Source organism: Aythya fuligula, chromosome 3 (assembly GCF_009819795.1).
Source record: "Aythya fuligula isolate bAytFul2 chromosome 3, bAytFul2.pri, whole genome shotgun sequence".
Lineage (NCBI taxonomy): Eukaryota > Metazoa > Chordata > Aves > Anseriformes > Anatidae > Aythya > Aythya fuligula.
The window spans coordinates 108,782,919-108,799,789 of record NC_045561.1 but is presented as its reverse complement, the minus strand read 5'-3'; the positions used below and the strand labels follow the sequence as shown (position 1 = coordinate 108,799,789).

Sequence of the window (16,871 nt, the reverse complement as noted above, 5' to 3'; positions counted from 1 at the left end):
TAGCATATTTCTTACATGCTTTGGAAAATATAAACTGATTTTAGTAAAGTTACTTGTAGATCAATGTTCTGTTGAATCTGTATATTGGCAGGCATTCCTTTATCTTTTTCTCATAATCTAGTTACAGAAAACAAGGATTTTTAATTAGCTCACATGGAATTACCAATTTCGCTAAGAATTTTAGTATTCATGTCCTGTTGGAAATGCAATTAAATCCTACTTTGGACAAGAAGGAAGTCTTTTTACATATACCTACCAGGTTTGCTTAGAATTTAATTGGAATATAGGTTAATTCCCTTTTAACTTATTTACTTTAAGGAACCTATACAAACTTCTGGATATATTTGCAACTTTGAAGACTTAGAAATCAAATCTGTTCTTCTGGACGAAATACTAAAGGTAAGTATAATTTTATTTTTGCAGGAACGGTGTTTGTCTTAATGATTTGAACAGTAGATATTAACAGGTGAAAATAAATGTAACATAAAATAAAATTGTGTTTCTTTATTAATTGTGTTAGAATCCTGAACGTCCTAACAAAGATTACATCATCAATTTTGAGATTCGGTCATTGCGAGACAGTCGAGCACTGATTGAAGAAGTTGGGATTGAGGAATCTTCCCAATTCATAGAAGATAATCCACATCCCAGGCTTTGGTAAAAATCTCTTAATAAACCACCTTTCTTTGTTTAAACTTATTTTCTTTTATATTTTTTTCCTATTCAGACAGAACTAGCTATTCAAGTAAAAAACAAAACAAAACAACCAACCAACCAAAAAAAACACAAAAAAAACTTCAGACTAAGAACAGCCAACCACTATACACTTCAAGGCGAATCGTTTTTTTTTTTTTTTTTTTTATAACAGTGCTCAGCTGCAATCTGAAGGGCTGTTATTCTAAATGAGAATATGTCTTCATGTTGAGGCTGAATCACCTAGAAAGAGTATTTTAGTGTTTATGTAAGGCCTAAAGAGAATCTTGCAGTCCCCTGCTAGCCTGGCTCCCTACATCTTTAGGAACTGGTGTGTTTGGACAGTTTCTGCTATGTGGTGTGTTTTTCCAGAAAGTGAGTTTTTCTTCCTAGTCATGTATAATTAACCATGCATCATTTTGGACAGGTCATGAAGGGGAGGGTACATCAATCATGATTTGATACAGGCTTTCAGAAGGAAATAATCTGTGGAAAGGAGCTGTGGGACTCAACTCTTAAGCTAAACTTAATTTCTGTACAGCAAATTTGAAAGAGTAAATGTGAAAAACAGAGTTCTGTAAGTCTACTTAATGTCCCATATTGTAGGTGCTAGAAGAATAAATGCCACGGTATCTAATTAAAAGGTAAGTCAATAATTTAAAGAAAAACGAGTAATAGAAGCTAAAACTCACTGCGAAGTTAACTGTGGCATGATGCCAGTTCTCTTTAACTCTCTGGAGATTGTTTTTGTATCTGCGCCTTTCTGTAGTAATTTTGGTTTTTCTTTGAAGTTAACAATTGTATTTAAATCCTGGACATTTGGCTTGAGTTGGGGGAGTTTGAGAGCTTGATTAATTATAACAGTTTGGAATGGAATTAGGCCAGTGTTTCAGTAATTTTAGGACAACTTGCTTTAAGGGTCTGTCCACAAAAGCATTCCTTAGCTATCTACTTGTGTTTTGCCTTCAGAATGTACTTTCTGAAAATCAGGATTTGATTGCTACGTATTTGATAACTTCTGTAATGCTATTGTAATTCTGTTAGCTTGAGGATGTATGATCAAGTGTTATTTTTGTTAGTCCTCATTTTTGCTAATATTTTGAACTAGCTGAAAAGTTTTGGAATTTTTAAGTTGTTCATGCTTTTTGCTAGTACCATCCACTTACTAAATATAAAACAAAACGCCTTGCTCCAAAATTGCCATTAGCTTGACCTTCAGTATGCAAGGAAACATAGGATGTCACATGTATACAGAGCTGATTACAGAATCATAAAATGGTGTGGGTTGGAAAGGACCTTAAAGATTCATCCAGTTCCAACTCCCCTGCCCTGGGCAGGGACACCTGCCACCAGAGCAGTTTGCCCAAAGCCCCATCCAGCCTGGCCTTGGTGCAGCCCAGGATGCGGTTGGCTTTCTGGGCTGCAAGCACACATTGCTGGCTCATGTTGAGCTTCTCATCAACCACCACCCCCAGGGTCTTCTCAGGGCTGCTCACAATCCATTCTCTGCCCAGCCTGTGTTTGTATTGGGATTGTCCCAGCCCAGATCCAGTGCCTCGCACTTGGCCTTATTGAAATCTTGTTCTAGAAATGCTGACTATATGGAAGATATATTCCACATGAAAACAGGATGGTACCCTTATTGCTGAAGCTCAATAAAAAGGCTGAATTGTATTGCACATCATTGATTAAATTTCTGTATAATTTTTTCACTGATGTCAGTGATGAGCATTTGAGTTGCAGTGATATTAACCTTCTCAAATTGATGCAAAACTACTTAGCTAATACCGCCAAAGCATGGCTTACATCGCTGAGTACAGCAATAATAATATTGGATTTATTAGTTTTCTGCTGCATTAACTTCATTTTAAGATGTCAAGCAGATAATCTAAATTTACCTAGTCATATTTTTGCAGAAAATTCTAGGAACTTGCAAACCACCTGATGAGTATAGGTTAGTCTGAAGGTAGGAATTTTCTATTTGCAGAACTCAACCAGTTAGGCAGTACTAGTACATTTCCTGAACTGTTCTGCTCTCCCAAACTGCTGTGCTAACTGGACAAAGAACATCCAGATGGATTAGAAATATAATTTATTCTTCATAGCCAATTTAGTTAGAGCCTGTGTACTGAAGTTGCCATCAAGGTTTAAAGTTATGATATGCACAGGCAGAAAATTCTAAACTGCTGCATTGAGACTACCCACAATTTCACACAAATTGTAACACTCAAATACTGTCCTTTCTTACCAATCCAGTGTCATTCTGTCTGCTGAACAAAAGAATATTAGCAATTTGAATATCTTTCCTTGAATCAGTACAGGGTAAGTACAGATTGCATGTTAGATCACAGAACATACTGGGGAAAAAAATTAAAGTTAGCTAGCAATACAACTGAGTATTACTGGAACACTAGCTTCAATGTTTTCTTTAAATAATGACTGGTTAAATGGATTGTCATTTAACTTACTTTATAGTTGATTTTGTATGTCTTATGTTTGTTTTTCACACAGGCGCCTTCTGGCTGAAGCTGCTCTTCAGAAGCTAGATCTGCAGACCGCAGAACAAGCTTTTGTGCGCTGCAAAGATTATCAAGGTATTAAATTTGTAAAGCGTCTAGGCAACCTGCAGAGCGAGTCAATGAAGCAAGCAGAAGTGGCGGCCTATTTTAGCAGATTTGAAGAAGCTGAAAGAATGTATTTGAATATGGACAGAAGGTAATTGCATGTAGTCATCTCAGCAGCATGTAAAATAAAAATGTCTGGAAAAAAAAAAAAAGGCTGCACTAATAAGGAATGGCTGATCTAGCACTGAGGATTCTTCACCAGTTTCTGGAAAGAAAGAACAAGATCAAACAGAGAACTTTGTTGTATCCATAGATAAGCAATTTGGTATGTAAATCAGTGTATTACAAACTGCAAAATCTCAGCTGCTCTAGGTTTTGCTGCGTTTCATAGATGTTTCTAGCAAATACTTTATAGGTATTTCATCTGGGAGTCCAAAAATACAAACTAATGTTTAATTTAAGTACTGTTTGCTCTTAGTTACCTAGTTGCCAAGTACACATTCTTTTCAATTACATATCCAAACAATGGAGCTTTTAATTAACTGTAATCTCTGGAGAAACAGAAAGGACTGAGGATGAAATTGTGGACTAGTGGAGGTTTTTGCTCACGAATGAAAGCAAAGCAAAACAATAGTAATACTGAAAATTATAAGCTAGCTAGCTAGCTAGAGCACTGTGTATTTCTCATTGTCCTTTTTCAGTAATAAGCAGCAATTGTTGGATGCAGCCTGTAGGAGGTGGTCAAACATGAAGAGGAGCATGAATCACTTCTACATACATGAAATGTTTAGGCTTTGTTTAATGTGGTCTTGCAAAAAAATAGGGAATGTAGGAGAAAAAAAAATCTTTCTTTCATGCTGTAAAAATGAGGAGTGTCCCCCTTCCCCAGTGTGGAGCAGAGGGGTAAGAAGGCAGGAGCTGGGGGAAGATTCATACTAGATCCTGGTAAGGGGAAGAATTTGCACATAATTAGCCCGTGGGAGTATGCTGTTTTGAAGAGGTGGAATGTCTCATAAACACTTGAGTTGCACAGAAACTGATTTTTTTTTTTTTTTTAGATATGACACATTCCTCACCACATAGCTGAAGAGAAGTTTGGCCATTATAGGACTGTAGAATGCAAAGATTGATTTTTTTTTTTTTTTTACTAGTTTCTTCAACAGTAGAACATCTTATTCTCCAGCTACAAAAATAGGATTCTGTAATTGACCGTGTGTGCTTTTTCACCACTAGAAAACACTTGAGAAGGACCTACCATAAATAGGGCTGAAACATGTTTTTCAAATACATTTAAAATTTTTTTTGTAGATGTCTTTATTTGGCTGACTGCACTGACTTGCTATTGCATTCCTCAGCTCACTTTAAGTTTAGAGCATTTTAAAATGAGGTTTGTATATTTCTCCCACTTATTTCCTATCCACGTGTGGAATTGCAGCCTTTTCACACACAAAATTCCAGTATTACATGGTAGGAAATGTGTGAATAATAAAAAGGAAGGATTACTCCCAAGTCTTTCTCCTTCATCCATAGTCAACTTGAATCTGAAAGAGAAGTCTCTGAAATTAATTTTATTATGTATCATCTTTATCTTTCATTATTCATATTCCTTGCCTCTTGGCCTTTCCCCTTACTTATAAGTATTTACTTACATGAAATATTGTTTAAGTTGTACAAGTTATCACTGTGATACCTGTTTGTACTTTATTCGCTTTATGAATGTGAAAATGTTTTTGTATACTTTTCTCAATATTTTTGTTCGATATTTTATTGTCTTGGGCTTTCTCCTGCTATCTTCTGTTTATATTAGAGATCTTGCAATTGGACTACGGATAAAACTAGGAGACTGGTTTCGAGTACTGCAGCTATTGAAAACTGGCTCGGGTGATTCAGATGATGCCCTTCTTGAACAAGCACACAATGCTATCGGAGATTATTTTGCAGACCGTCAGAAATGGTATGTTCTGTAAAGGAGGCAGTAAGCAGGAAAATTTGAAGGAACCAATAAAACTGGTTACAAGACTTGTTATGAGGAGGCAGAGATGTCAGGAAAGACAGGATAATATATAATTTTAGAATTCTGAGATTTAGCACAGCCATTTATGGTTCCATCATGGCCTGTACCTTTGAACAGGCAGTTGTCGATCAACCGTCTAAAGAATTAAGGAAATAAAAAGAAATAAATCAATCTGTCTTGTCAGAAGTCTGGCCCCTTCAAAGAAGGGGGGGGGCAAGAAATACCTATACAAACAGTTATACTCTCTATATCTAGGCTAGTATTAAAAAAAATAATAATAATTTTAAAAAGAAAAAAGTAGAAGAAAAGTATTTAAATATCAGTTTCAGAACTAACCATAGATTTTCTAGAATGCTAAAACTACTTACTAGACTTACTGAACTAGAAGTGGTGTCTTAGTGGTTAATGACCTGCAAGGAGATTTTCTTTCATACACTTTTCTCGTTGCTTTTTAAGCCCGTGCAAATTTTTAGCATCCAGAACTTTCTGCCTGGTAAGTGTTTCACAGCTCCATACCACAATTACCCGAATTGTACTATCACAGAGTTTGGGTCCCAAAGTAGGTGAAAACTTTTGAGTAGATCCTGTAAACAGATTTTTTAGATGCTTTAGGGAACTTAAGTGGATGAACTTGGAGATCTTAGTACTCATGTTTTACAGTGCAGAGGCACAAACAAAGCTTTCAGTTTTGCTACAAGTTGCTGTTGACTCTCAGCCATGATCTGTGCAGGCGTGGGAATATGGTTTTGATTCCTTGACGTATGCTAGTCAGAAGATCAATCTTGCTACTACTTCAGTATAATGATCTCTGAAAGTAAAACTTTCAGTGCATTTTAGGAAAGCTGTGAATTTCTAGCTACAAAACTTTACCTATTTAAAATGTCACTTTTAAATTTACAAATGAAGATGGCTTACCCAGTTGGAAGTTTTACTTGTGTCTATATGTCAGATAGCACCACACTTAATGTTTTTTTCTTTACTAGGTTAAATGCTGTACAATATTATGTACAAGGACGAAACCAGGAACGTTTGGCTGAGTGTTACTACATGCTGGAGGACTACCAGGGACTAGAGAATCTTGCTAACTCGCTTCCGGAGAATAATAAATTACTCCCTGTAAGCAAGAAGAACCTTTATTTTTCATTGACTTGTGCAGAACTATTTATTTAAAGTATCCCATCTTGGTAGGGTTAAGAGAAAAACAAAGGAAGAACGCAGCATATGACCTACTTACTTAAGCATAATGGTGCTACTTTGGTGTTGATCCTAAAATAATACTGTTGTTTTCGTTCTCCATCATTCTTCCTTTCCCTTATTGGCCAGTTCCCCAGATGTGGTTATTCGTCATGTTCTGTGGTCAAGTTGGTTAAGTTGTAACTCACTGCTTCCCTCTCCACCTATGGCTTTGTCTTTAAAATAACTGTGCTTCACTGAGTCACTCCTCATGGCTGGATACTTACTTTAGCTTTCATTTTGTTGTCTAATTTACACGATTTTTTTTTTCCTCCAAAAATTCTTCCTGGTTTCTATCACTGGTTTAATGTCTTACATAATAGCTCTGGTGGGAATGTTAATGGGCAGTGAAAATTAGAGATCCTCTGCTGAAAGGAGGGAAGGCTGGTAAGCTGGTGGTATGGCCTGAAATGACCTATTGTCATGACTAATTTAAGCCTGTGATATGATTGATTACTCCAAAATGCTTGAAGAATGCAAAGCATGCTAACTTGGTTTGTTTTTAGTTCTTTGAACAAAGAAAGATGTAGCACTTTTTTTTTTTTTTTTTTAATCTCTGTAATTGCAAAGTTTCATGAGATGGATAGTAAATAATAACACAGTACTTCTGGTATGATTTGATTTGAAAGAAAACTTTTAAGGTAGCATTTCCTTTAAATTCAGAAGCAGTATACCTTCCAGAAGTTAGTGTGAGAAGTAGCATACCATTCAGAAGATTGGCAACAGTGCACATTATCTTCAGAGTCCACAAAACAAACAGCCCCTTTCTCCATTTTTTTGGAATTAAAAATACAATGGTGTTGTGGTTACTATTCAATGTAGTAAAAATTTGAAAGTGAATTTAACGCGGTGCTGATGCTTTTTTCAGGATATAGCTTATATGTTTGTAAGAGTGGGAATGTGTGAACAAGCTGTTTCAGCCTTTCTGAAATGCAATCGACCAAAGGATGCAGTGGATACCTGTGTACACCTCAACCAGGTAGGACAACAAGAGATGATCTTCTTTAGCCGTAAGTTAGCAGTTAAGGCTTTTATTCTACCACCCAGTTAAATACAATTCCTTGTTTTTGTAATTGTCTGATTCTTCAGGACTTGTAGAAAACTCGTACTTCCGTTCTTAAGACAGTTATCTGAAATCAGTGCTAGATCAGTGCAAGGACAAATCCATATGAATTTACAGCAATGCTGCTTCTGTGTGTGTGTGTGGTAAGCATGCTCAGCATACAGAAATATGTGGCCACGTGGCCTCTGTCGGGCTAGGCTATAGTTAGCTCCGTGTCAGCAGAAGGCAGCCATGCCTCTTGATGGACTGAGGGGAAGATCAGAGAGCTTCTGGCTGCTTGGTTTCTGTATTCCCCCTCCTTCCTTATACAGATGCAAACGTACTTGTGGCTGCACTGGCCTGTAGCTGGAAGAGAACTACTCTGAGAAACGATCAGCATGTTACAGCTAGTGCTGTTCCCAAGTATGATCCACCTGCACAGACGTTTGCATCAACACAAATAGGAGAGAAAGTGAGAATGGCAATGAGGAGCTTGATGTACAAGGCTGGTTAATGCTGGCGTTGTGTACAGTTTCCTAGCTGATGGATCTGAAAGGCTGTTGGGTATGAGATTCAGTCAAGAGTCTCGAACTTCTCAGCGTAAAAACAGTAGCTAAACTGTTGAAGATAAGAAAATTCATGGACCAAAAATGAGGTGTGTAGAAGGATAGGTGAAGTTTAATTGTTTATGCTGCAAGCTCATGGTTTGATGTCCTCTTCTGGATGTGCTTTTCAGAGTCTGAGTTTCAGTTATACAAGTGTTGAAATCCACATGTCCCACAGAGCAGCAATAAAGTGATTTTGCTTTTACCAAAAGCTTTTACCAAAGCAGAAGCAACTTCTTTCTCTGTGGTTTTGGACCAAGGTCCAGCATTTGTTTCACAGGCATGCTGTATCAAATGATTGGCAATGATGTTAGCATTGGTATTCTCTTGTTTTTTTACTTTTTGTATAGTAGCCTCATTCTAAATAGTGATGAAATACTGCATGCAAATGTTGCAGATTATGCATGGCAAAGCTTGTTCTGAGAATGTAATTGGAAAATTGAGGTTGATTTCTGTTTTATTTCTAGTGGAATAAAGCTGTGGAGCTGGCTAAAAATCACAATATGAAAGAGATTGGATCCTTGTTAGCCCGATATGCAAGTCATTTACTGGAAAAGAATAAAATCCTTGATGCTATAGAACTGTATCGTAAAGCCAATTATTTCTTTGAAGCTGCTAATCTCATGTTCAAGGTATTGTAGGTTTTATTTTTATATCAAATAATAAGCTAGTCCAAAATCCCAGTTATTTCCATGCTGTCTTTATTTTCTTGGTGTTATCTTGGTGCTAACCATGTGCAGGTGGTAAGCATGTGCCATTATACAGGATACTGCCAAGATTAATCCAGTTCTAAGTTCAAGGAATATCTATCTGAAATAGTTATCATGGATGTTCTCTTTAGCCAGTGGTGAGGAGACTTTCAGGATATGAGCCATATCATTAATCCTTCATAGTTGTGTTTGCAGTCCAAATTACTGCGTTTAAATACAACATCCATCAATTTTGGCATAATTTCCTAGGTTTGTACAATTGTGTAACTGTCTGAGAGAATTAAGTGACTTTTATCCATATCTGTATCTATCTACAGTAAATTGCTTGGTGTTGTTTTTTCAGATTGCGGATGAAGAGGCAAAGAAAAGAACAAAGCCTTTGCGAGTTAAAAAGCTTTATGTATTATCAGCTTTACTTATAGAGCAAGGCCACAAACAAATGCAAAATAAACAAAGGGGAAAAGTTAAAGGAAAAAGCTCAGAGGTAGAGTCTTTTTTTTTTTTTCCCTGACTTCTACAAGCTTACTGTTATGTTCTACCTAGTGAGAATAAATAAAACTGAGGCTTTTCTTTTCAAATAAGGCCTTTCCTTTCAAGATAAAAGCTTTTATTTCTTTACTTAAAGCTAGTCTTCCATGAAGGCATATTGTTTAAAATAATATTTTAAACACTTACATCATTTGTATTAGTAGATGGTTCGCTGCCTATGTTTAATGTGTTCTTGTAATGGAAGAATCTTTCTCTCACTGTAACAACAAAAAATATACTAAGAAACACAGATATTTTTTTTTCCTGTGAGACTCCCACTTTACTAACATTTAGGAGTAAGTATCAGTCCCAAAGTGAGATTTTGTGATTAGATTAAGCTAAATTGGCTATAATTTAGGAGAGGTACTGCTCCAGGTATAGGGGAAGCAATTGGATGATTTTTTTTCTGCTTGCACTTACATCTTCATATGCATAAATGAAAGAGGTTAAACAAAGTTTTAAGAGATTTGGTGTTGAAATAGAATATTAATCCAAACTATGAACTAGTCTGCGGATGTGCACAGAATATATTTGTACAAGTTTATGATATTTTTGAAAATCTGCACCGTATGTTCCTTTTAGGCACTGTGTAAAATGCCTATCAACATGCATTTTAGGTCCATGTATTTATATTTTTCCCTAGCTAACACAAACAGTTGGTATGATCACCAAGATCCCCGTTTCCTTCTGTATCTGTTTCATATAAAAAATTACTTGGTATACTGCTTGTTTTCAGGCTGCTTCAGCGTTGGCTGGTTTGCTAGAAGAAGATGTTCTTTCTTCAACTAATCGCTTTGCAGACAATGCTTGGCGAGGAGCTGAGGCTTACCACTTTTTCATACTTGCACAAAGACAGCTTTACAAAGGTTCTGTAGATGCAGCCCTTAAAACAGGTAGGATATTGTTTTTAAGCATGTAAAGAAACTGTTCTAATTTTACAGGCTTGTGCAGCATGTAATTTCATTTATAGCTGACATTTTCCTATTGTTGCTAGATCCTTTGAATTTAAAACAAAGCCATGTAATGAACTGAGAATAGCTGTAGGCAAGATACCTGGAAAGTACATTATTGGTTACAATGGAAATTCAACTTGCCAAATATTACCTGTTAAATTGGGCAGCTTTTTTTATCTGTTCTGTTAACTGTTTTTATTTCTGACTTTAAGTTTCTTCTTTAACTCACATCAGACCTCACTGTAGAGCTTCTTAAAGAATCTGTGGGAGTTAGAGAAGCAAATAGTGCCCTCTACTTTCTTCAAGTAAAATGGAGGTCCATTTCAAATACTTCTAGCATGTTTAAAAAAAAAAAAAAAGGACAGGGAGGGACAGGGAGAGAAGTGTCGCAGCATCAATAAAACTCCTTCAGTTGTCATTCAAGTCCCCTTGGTTTTCATTTTTTTTTTTTTAATTGATTTTGGAAATGTGTTGAGCCATGCATGCTTCATAACCATGTCAATGAAGAGACTTTGGTTTGTATTGTCCAATGGAATTACTGGCAAGACTAATGCTATATACTCATAGCAACTATTTATTGTAGAAGCTTGCATTTCTCAGAAGGCATGTAATGATATCCTTTTTTTTTTTTTCTTTTCTATTTCTTAGCTCTTCATTTGCGAGATTATGAAGACATTATCCCTGCAGTTGAGATCTATTCTCTTTTGGCTCTCTGTGCATGTGCAAATAGAGCTTTTGATACGTGTTCAAAAGCCTTTGTTAAACTAGAATCCTTGGAAACTCTTAGCTCAGACCAGAGGCAACAATATGAAGATCTTGCTCTAGAGATATTCACAAGACATTGTCCTAAGAATAACAAAAAATCTGATCTGGATGATGTTCTTGAGAGGTGGGTTATATTTATATGATACCATAACAAATCACCTTTTTGTTGTTGTTGTTTTGTTTGCTTTGCTGCTGTGATCTATATTTTGTTTGAGCAGTTTTTGTGTGACCAAGTTAGATGCTTTGCTGCTTGAACCAAATACTGAGCAAGAATGAGGCCAGTGTTAGCCCTTTCACAGAAAGGATAACGCAACATTACCTAATCTGGGAGAATAGAGATTGTCTGTATTCAAGGACCTAGTCAGGTTATAACTTAATTTAAAGTACATGTGAAGCACAAGAGTTTTAGGACCTTCACTTTAGCGGCATGTGATACCTTAGCAATCATGTTACTGTGTTTGCATTACTATTGTGGTGTGATGCAAATAGGAATGAGTGAATGTTTAACTAATCCCTACAGTGTCTTGTGAATTACTTAAATCTATACAGTGTGAGAAGATGAATATATCAAGTGAAAGAATCAAAGTGAGGGTCAGGTGTAACGGGTAGTTCTTTGGTGTGGTTGTACCCAAAATGGTGTCTTTGACATCTTTTTCTGCTAAAAGCATTAAACATATGAGTATGGAAACTGTGAATCAGATTTATTTTTAATGAACAGGAATTTAACTTGTTTGATTTTTACTTCACAAAAACTCATTAATAACTTCTGTTGACCCTTCAGAAGAATAAATGCAGTAGAAGTGCAGGTGCCAATTGAGCCTTACCTTTGTATATCCTTCACTGTTTTTCACTTGATCTTTGGATCTGCTTGTCCTAATTTGTTGACTATATGGTTCTCTGGATGTGTATTCTGTTGTGTGAAGATTTACATACTTGTCTCTTTTAACTGTGCAATTATTATAATGTAATAACTTATAAGGAATTAGCACACATCTGATTAGAGAAACAATATTTTACAGACAAACATCACCAGTTTTGTAAGTAGTTGTAAGCACACAATTAGGATATAGTTAAATGTATTATGTGGTTTGCAGATGTCTACAAAATAAGTTTTTGTTGCTACTTAAAAACTGTGTTTTTATACTTTTATTTACTCTCTAAACAGTGGAGATGAGAAACTTCCTATATGTGTTGCAACAGGAGACCCTATCTTGGAGTATCGATTCTGGATGTGCAGTGTGTGTAAGCACTGTATGAAAGCCAAAGAAAGAAACAATTATGACTTCTGCCCTCTGTGCCACAGTTCAGCATAGCAGAGGAGAGAGGTCTCTGTATCCTCGTATCTCTTACATCTCCAAACATACTGTCTAAAATGTTATTCACATATGTTTTTTTATACTGTGTTGTCACAGATAATGCTACTATTACAGAACTGTTTCCAAAAAAAAGAACTTTAATGGTTCCATTTATGTGAAAAAATTTTAACTTTTTTTTTTTACAAAGGTTTAAGCCAGCAGCATTCTTCTTGAATTGTAAATTGAGCCTAATTTCTAAACCATGCAAACTGAATGTAGGCTTGTTTTAACACATCTTACTTTGAGTGAACTCCACTTTTTTCATTTTTATAATTACATAAAAATAATTGGCTTTTCCTAAAACTCACAAATCACAGCTGTTTTATTAGAGCGACACTACTAGTTTAGTTACACGCCTGTGCTATGTTCTTTTGCCAAGTGAAATTAAATCCAGAGCTGTAATAAAGGACTTGCTTACTTTTAGAAATCAGTGCTTTCAGTTTGCATTTGGGTTCACGAGCTTTCTCTGGTGCTGTGTTTAATCAGTGCAGGAAACCGATGTGAACCTTGAAACTGGAATCTGGTAATGAGCTGCGTTGTACCTGCAGGTACCTTGAAGGGAGCAGCTGCCATCTGTTAAACCTTCATCTCCAAGGAGGGTGACAGTTCAGCTCTTGAAATCTGTTCAAGGAACATAGCTTTACATAGACCTGAGCTGTTCTCTTTTATTGCTAGCTTTGAGCCACGGCTTTGGTAGTGTCGTATGGAAATGTTGCAGGCCCTTTCTCCACTTGACGAGCTTTCTCCACGAGTCAGCACTTTGCAGGGTGCAAGCATTAAAATTCACCTCTGCTCACTGTGTTTTTGATAAAAGGGGACGAGGGCTCACTAAAAGACACCTGGGGAAAAAATGTCTTTCAGTTAACACTATGCTATGTAAGAATAAATCCCATTTTGTATTTAGAATATGCTTTATTAAATATTTTTTTATACATCTTGCTATGTGAGGTTCTTTTTTTTTGCTCGGCCTGAGGTAAAACGTCTTCTGTTACCATCACGCTACGTCAGGGTAAACTCCATTTTGTATTTAAAATACGCTTTATTAAACATTTTCATATTCTGATCTGTGGGGTTGTATCTCTCGCTGTCCCTGAGGGCTGCCCTCAGGGCAGCTGACGCGGGCGCGGCGCCTTCCGCCGGCTGCCGGCCGGGCTCCTCCTCCCCTCAGCGCCGCCATCCCCGGCCCTCCCCTCCATTCCCTTCCCTCCCTCCCTTCCCCCTCAGCCCCGCTCGGCTCCCGGCCGGCCCCGGCAGCCTCTGAGGCGGCCTCGGGCCCCGGTGGCCCCTCAGCCATGCAGCGGGAGGCGGCGGCGCTGCTGGCGGCGGCGCACGCGGAGCTGGCGGCGCAGCAGCTGGCGGCGGCCGAGGAGCTGTACGGCCGCTACATCGCCTGCTGCGCCCGGGCTGCCCCCCAGGGGTAACGGGGGTGGGTTTCATGAGGGGGACACACACGGCACACGCCGCGCTTCACGGCTTCTTCGCCTCTTCTCTCTCTCCCCTTCAGCAGCGCCAGCCGAGACCTCGCCACCGCCTTCAACAACCGCGGGCACATCAAGTACCTGCGGGTGGAGTTCGCCGCCGCCATGGAGGACTACGCGGCCGCCATCGAGAGCCAGCCCGGCTTCGAGGTGCCCTACTACAACAGGGGCCTGGTGCTCTACCGCATGGGTACGGCAGCACCCGGCCGGGCTGACCCGGGGCAGGGCGACACGGCCCCGAGGGCACGGCTCGGCCCTGCGGGAGGGGACAGGGTGCTGGCACCGCTGCCTTGTGGCTGGCCAGGTGCTCCCAACGCTGTGCAAAGTGCAGCCCTCGGTTCTACAGGCAGCTCCTGGCACCGTCTGGAGATGGGTGTCGCACCAGGAGGGGGGCAGAGGCACCTGCTTTATCCCCAGGCAGCGCAGGGTGTGTTAGCTGGAAGTCCCCTCTGTACGCTCACACATAGTGTCTACATCATTTAAAGTTACACTATTCAGGGAACCATCAGGTAAAAATGCAGTTTTAGTGTATTTTTTTTTTTTTAAATTTGCATTAGTGGTCATTAGCCAGTCAGTTCCAAAAATTTCTGTTAAACCTAAAACATACCTTGAGTTGGTACAATCATAGTGAGTGCACCCATCAATTTGCAGCGGGCTGTCGTTCAGCTATCATTGGGGGAATTGATGCCCATCAATTTTAAATATGCTGTATGAAAATTTACACCCCATCATTTTTGTTGGAGCCTGGCTATTGCATTATCAGGATCTAGAAAGTTCAGGACCTAAGGGAGGATGGAGCCTGGCCTCAGCTGGGAAGCAGTGCGCCTGTGTTCCAGCATTAACATAGCCTGGCTATTAGTTAGCTGCCTGAGCGTGGGCCTTGTGGCTCATTCTCTTGGAATAAACTGCCTAAATTAATCCTTAAGCACATTTTAGATTGAGAAATAGGCACTTGGGCTTTTGTTCTGAAGACCTTTGGCTCCTCATTGGATCTCTGGACCATCCAAATGTAGTGCATCCATTAGGTACAGTTAGTTGATACATTGTGTTAGTGAAAGCACTAAGAGCCCTTCTGTTTTATTTCATGAGTGAGTAGTTAACAGAAAGGTAATTCTTTTTTCTTTTCTTTGGGACAGGATGCTTTGATGAGGCCATAAAAGATTTCAGGAAAGTTTTAGAGTTAAACCCTCAGTTTGAAGATGCTGCACTAAGTCTAAAACAGGCTATTCTTGACAAAGAAGAAAAACAAAAGCGGGGTTATTGAAAATGCAGCTAATGGTGTGAAAATGTTTTACTGCACACTGATGTGATTTTTTGTCATTGATGGATGAAACAAGAACACTTATATCTGTTCTACCCTACTGAAGAAAACTCATTCTTGGGTAAATAAGTTAAAAATGTATTATAATTGCAAAAAATATATATTTTTTTATATTGTCATTGTTGAAGAAAGGCCTGATTTTAGATCCATGTGAGATACTTGTCATTTTGTACAGAAGCAGTTCATAAAAAGCTGTTGGAAGGTCAGTAACAGCTAATGAAATCTGTAGTTCTCTCATTAAAGCTGTGTTTCAGTACTCTTTCACAGATTAATTTAAATGTCCTTCACGGAGAAAAATCAAACTAAAACATTTAAGTACTTAAGACTGGCATTTGTGAAAGACACTGTGATTTAATAATGATGATCTTAGTGTTTGTCTGGATTTAAATGTAAGTTTGATTTAAGCTAAAAATGTGCAATTGTTAATTACAAGGTGTTATCCTTGAAATGTGATAGTAAATTATTTTCTTTTCACTTCAGAGTGTTCCTGCATACAGAAAAAAAAAATTAAAAAAGAAGACCTTTTTAGGTGACAGCAGCTGTCCTTATATGAGGAATGTGATACAAGAATTCCGTCCTTTTTAAATTCATTCTAGAGGTAGTTTAAGGAGTACCTAAACAGGTGTGAACAGGATGTACCTGTTTTTTGTAATCCCATTGTAAAGGTATTGAACAGTCAGAAATTAATAACTGAATGAATAAAACAATTATGTACTTTTTATCTCAATATCTTTAAAGACCTTATTGGTAAAGAATGTAGTTGGGCTATTCATAACAGGAATTACGGCTTTCTCCTTTTTATTAAAAAAGGTCAATGGCACAAAGTACACAATGTGAAAGTTGTCTGATTCAGCTGGCTATGAATACCCAGGTAGATTCATTTGTTATGTGGATGGTTGCTGAAATCAAAAAAGGTTTTATGAGGAACATAGAAATAAAAGTTTTAATAAAAGAAATAGTCCTGGATTGCCTCAATTAGCATTAGGCTATATATATATATTTTTGACAAATGATGCTGATGATGATTCTGCTGCTTATGGTGGCTTTTTCCACGTATGATCCAGGAGCTCACATAGTTGATGGTGTAAACATTTGGAAAGTAGGTTCTGAGACATTTATGACCAGGTTCTACAAAGATGAATTCTGGATTTCTCCGGATATACAAAATACGTGCTCATCTTTCATTGTTATATCTTGATGCTCTGTCTCCAAAATAACATTGAAGGATTTGCATTTTTCATGCCACCTCAGTCTCAAATCCAACGTGATATCAGCTCTTGTTTGATGGTGAGAAAGGTGAGCTTGAGGTTTAAGACTAAACCTGTTCTTGATATACCAGGACATGAAAATTATTAAAACACAATATAGACAGTTGAATATGATCTGAACTGCTTATCTGAGAGAGGTCATGTGTGGTCCTGCACAGAACAGTTTGAGGATACAGATAAAAATCAGAAGATTAATAGTAAATACATATTTTGGAAAACAAATCAAGGACAGTAGTAATAATATCCCCTTATGTTTCCCACCTCCTGTTGCTTTGTGAATGTTGTTCAGTTACTTCTAATTTATCCACTGTTGGCACAGAAATACTTCACTGAACTGGAAGC

General features: G+C 37.9%; 2 protein-coding genes across 3 annotated transcripts in view; both read left to right on the top strand.

Moving 5' to 3' along the window:
- The window catches only part of WDR35 (WD repeat domain 35), a 39,955-nt gene extending 26,559 nt beyond the window's left edge, over positions 1-13,396 (top strand). For both annotated transcript variants that reach the window (XM_032184966.1, XM_032184965.1), the window contains 11 exons: positions 319-399; positions 521-657; positions 3,205-3,408; positions 5,065-5,211; positions 6,255-6,387; positions 7,373-7,483; positions 8,619-8,783; positions 9,205-9,345; positions 10,126-10,282; positions 10,991-11,231; positions 12,273-13,396. In XM_032184966.1, coding sequence (XP_032040857.1) covers positions 319-399; positions 521-657; positions 3,205-3,408; positions 5,065-5,211; positions 6,255-6,387; positions 7,373-7,483; positions 8,619-8,783; positions 9,205-9,345; positions 10,126-10,282; positions 10,991-11,231; positions 12,273-12,420 — 1,665 coding nt within the window. In that variant the 3' untranslated portion in view covers positions 12,421-13,396. The remainder of the gene's footprint in view (positions 1-318; positions 400-520; positions 658-3,204; positions 3,409-5,064; positions 5,212-6,254; positions 6,388-7,372; positions 7,484-8,618; positions 8,784-9,204; positions 9,346-10,125; positions 10,283-10,990; positions 11,232-12,272) is intronic.
- Positions 13,397-13,739: 343 nt separating this feature from the next.
- On the top strand, positions 13,740-16,340 carry TTC32 (tetratricopeptide repeat domain 32). The gene is made up of 3 exons (XM_032184967.1): positions 13,740-13,879; positions 13,967-14,130; positions 15,077-16,340. Exons 1-3 carry the CDS (start codon positions 13,755-13,757, stop codon positions 15,202-15,204), a joined length of 417 nt encoding a protein of 138 aa, XP_032040858.1. The 5' UTR covers positions 13,740-13,754; the 3' UTR covers positions 15,205-16,340.
- Positions 16,341-16,871: the final 531 nt, after the last annotated feature.

What these genes read in the sequence shown, in the direction of transcription:
- TTC32 (XM_032184967.1), top strand. Translation starts at nt 13,755, where the DNA reads ATGCAGCGGGAGGCGGCGGCGCTGCTGGCGGCGGCGCACGCGGAGCTG. An exon ending in GCCCGGGCTGCCCCCCAGGG is followed by an intron (nt 13,880 to 13,966) that starts GTAACGGGGGTG and finishes TCTCCCCTTCAG; the next exon opens with CAGCGCCAGCCGAGACCTCG. An exon ending in CCTGGTGCTCTACCGCATGG is followed by an intron (nt 14,131 to 15,076) that starts GTACGGCAGCAC and finishes TCTTTGGGACAG; the next exon opens with GATGCTTTGATGAGGCCATA.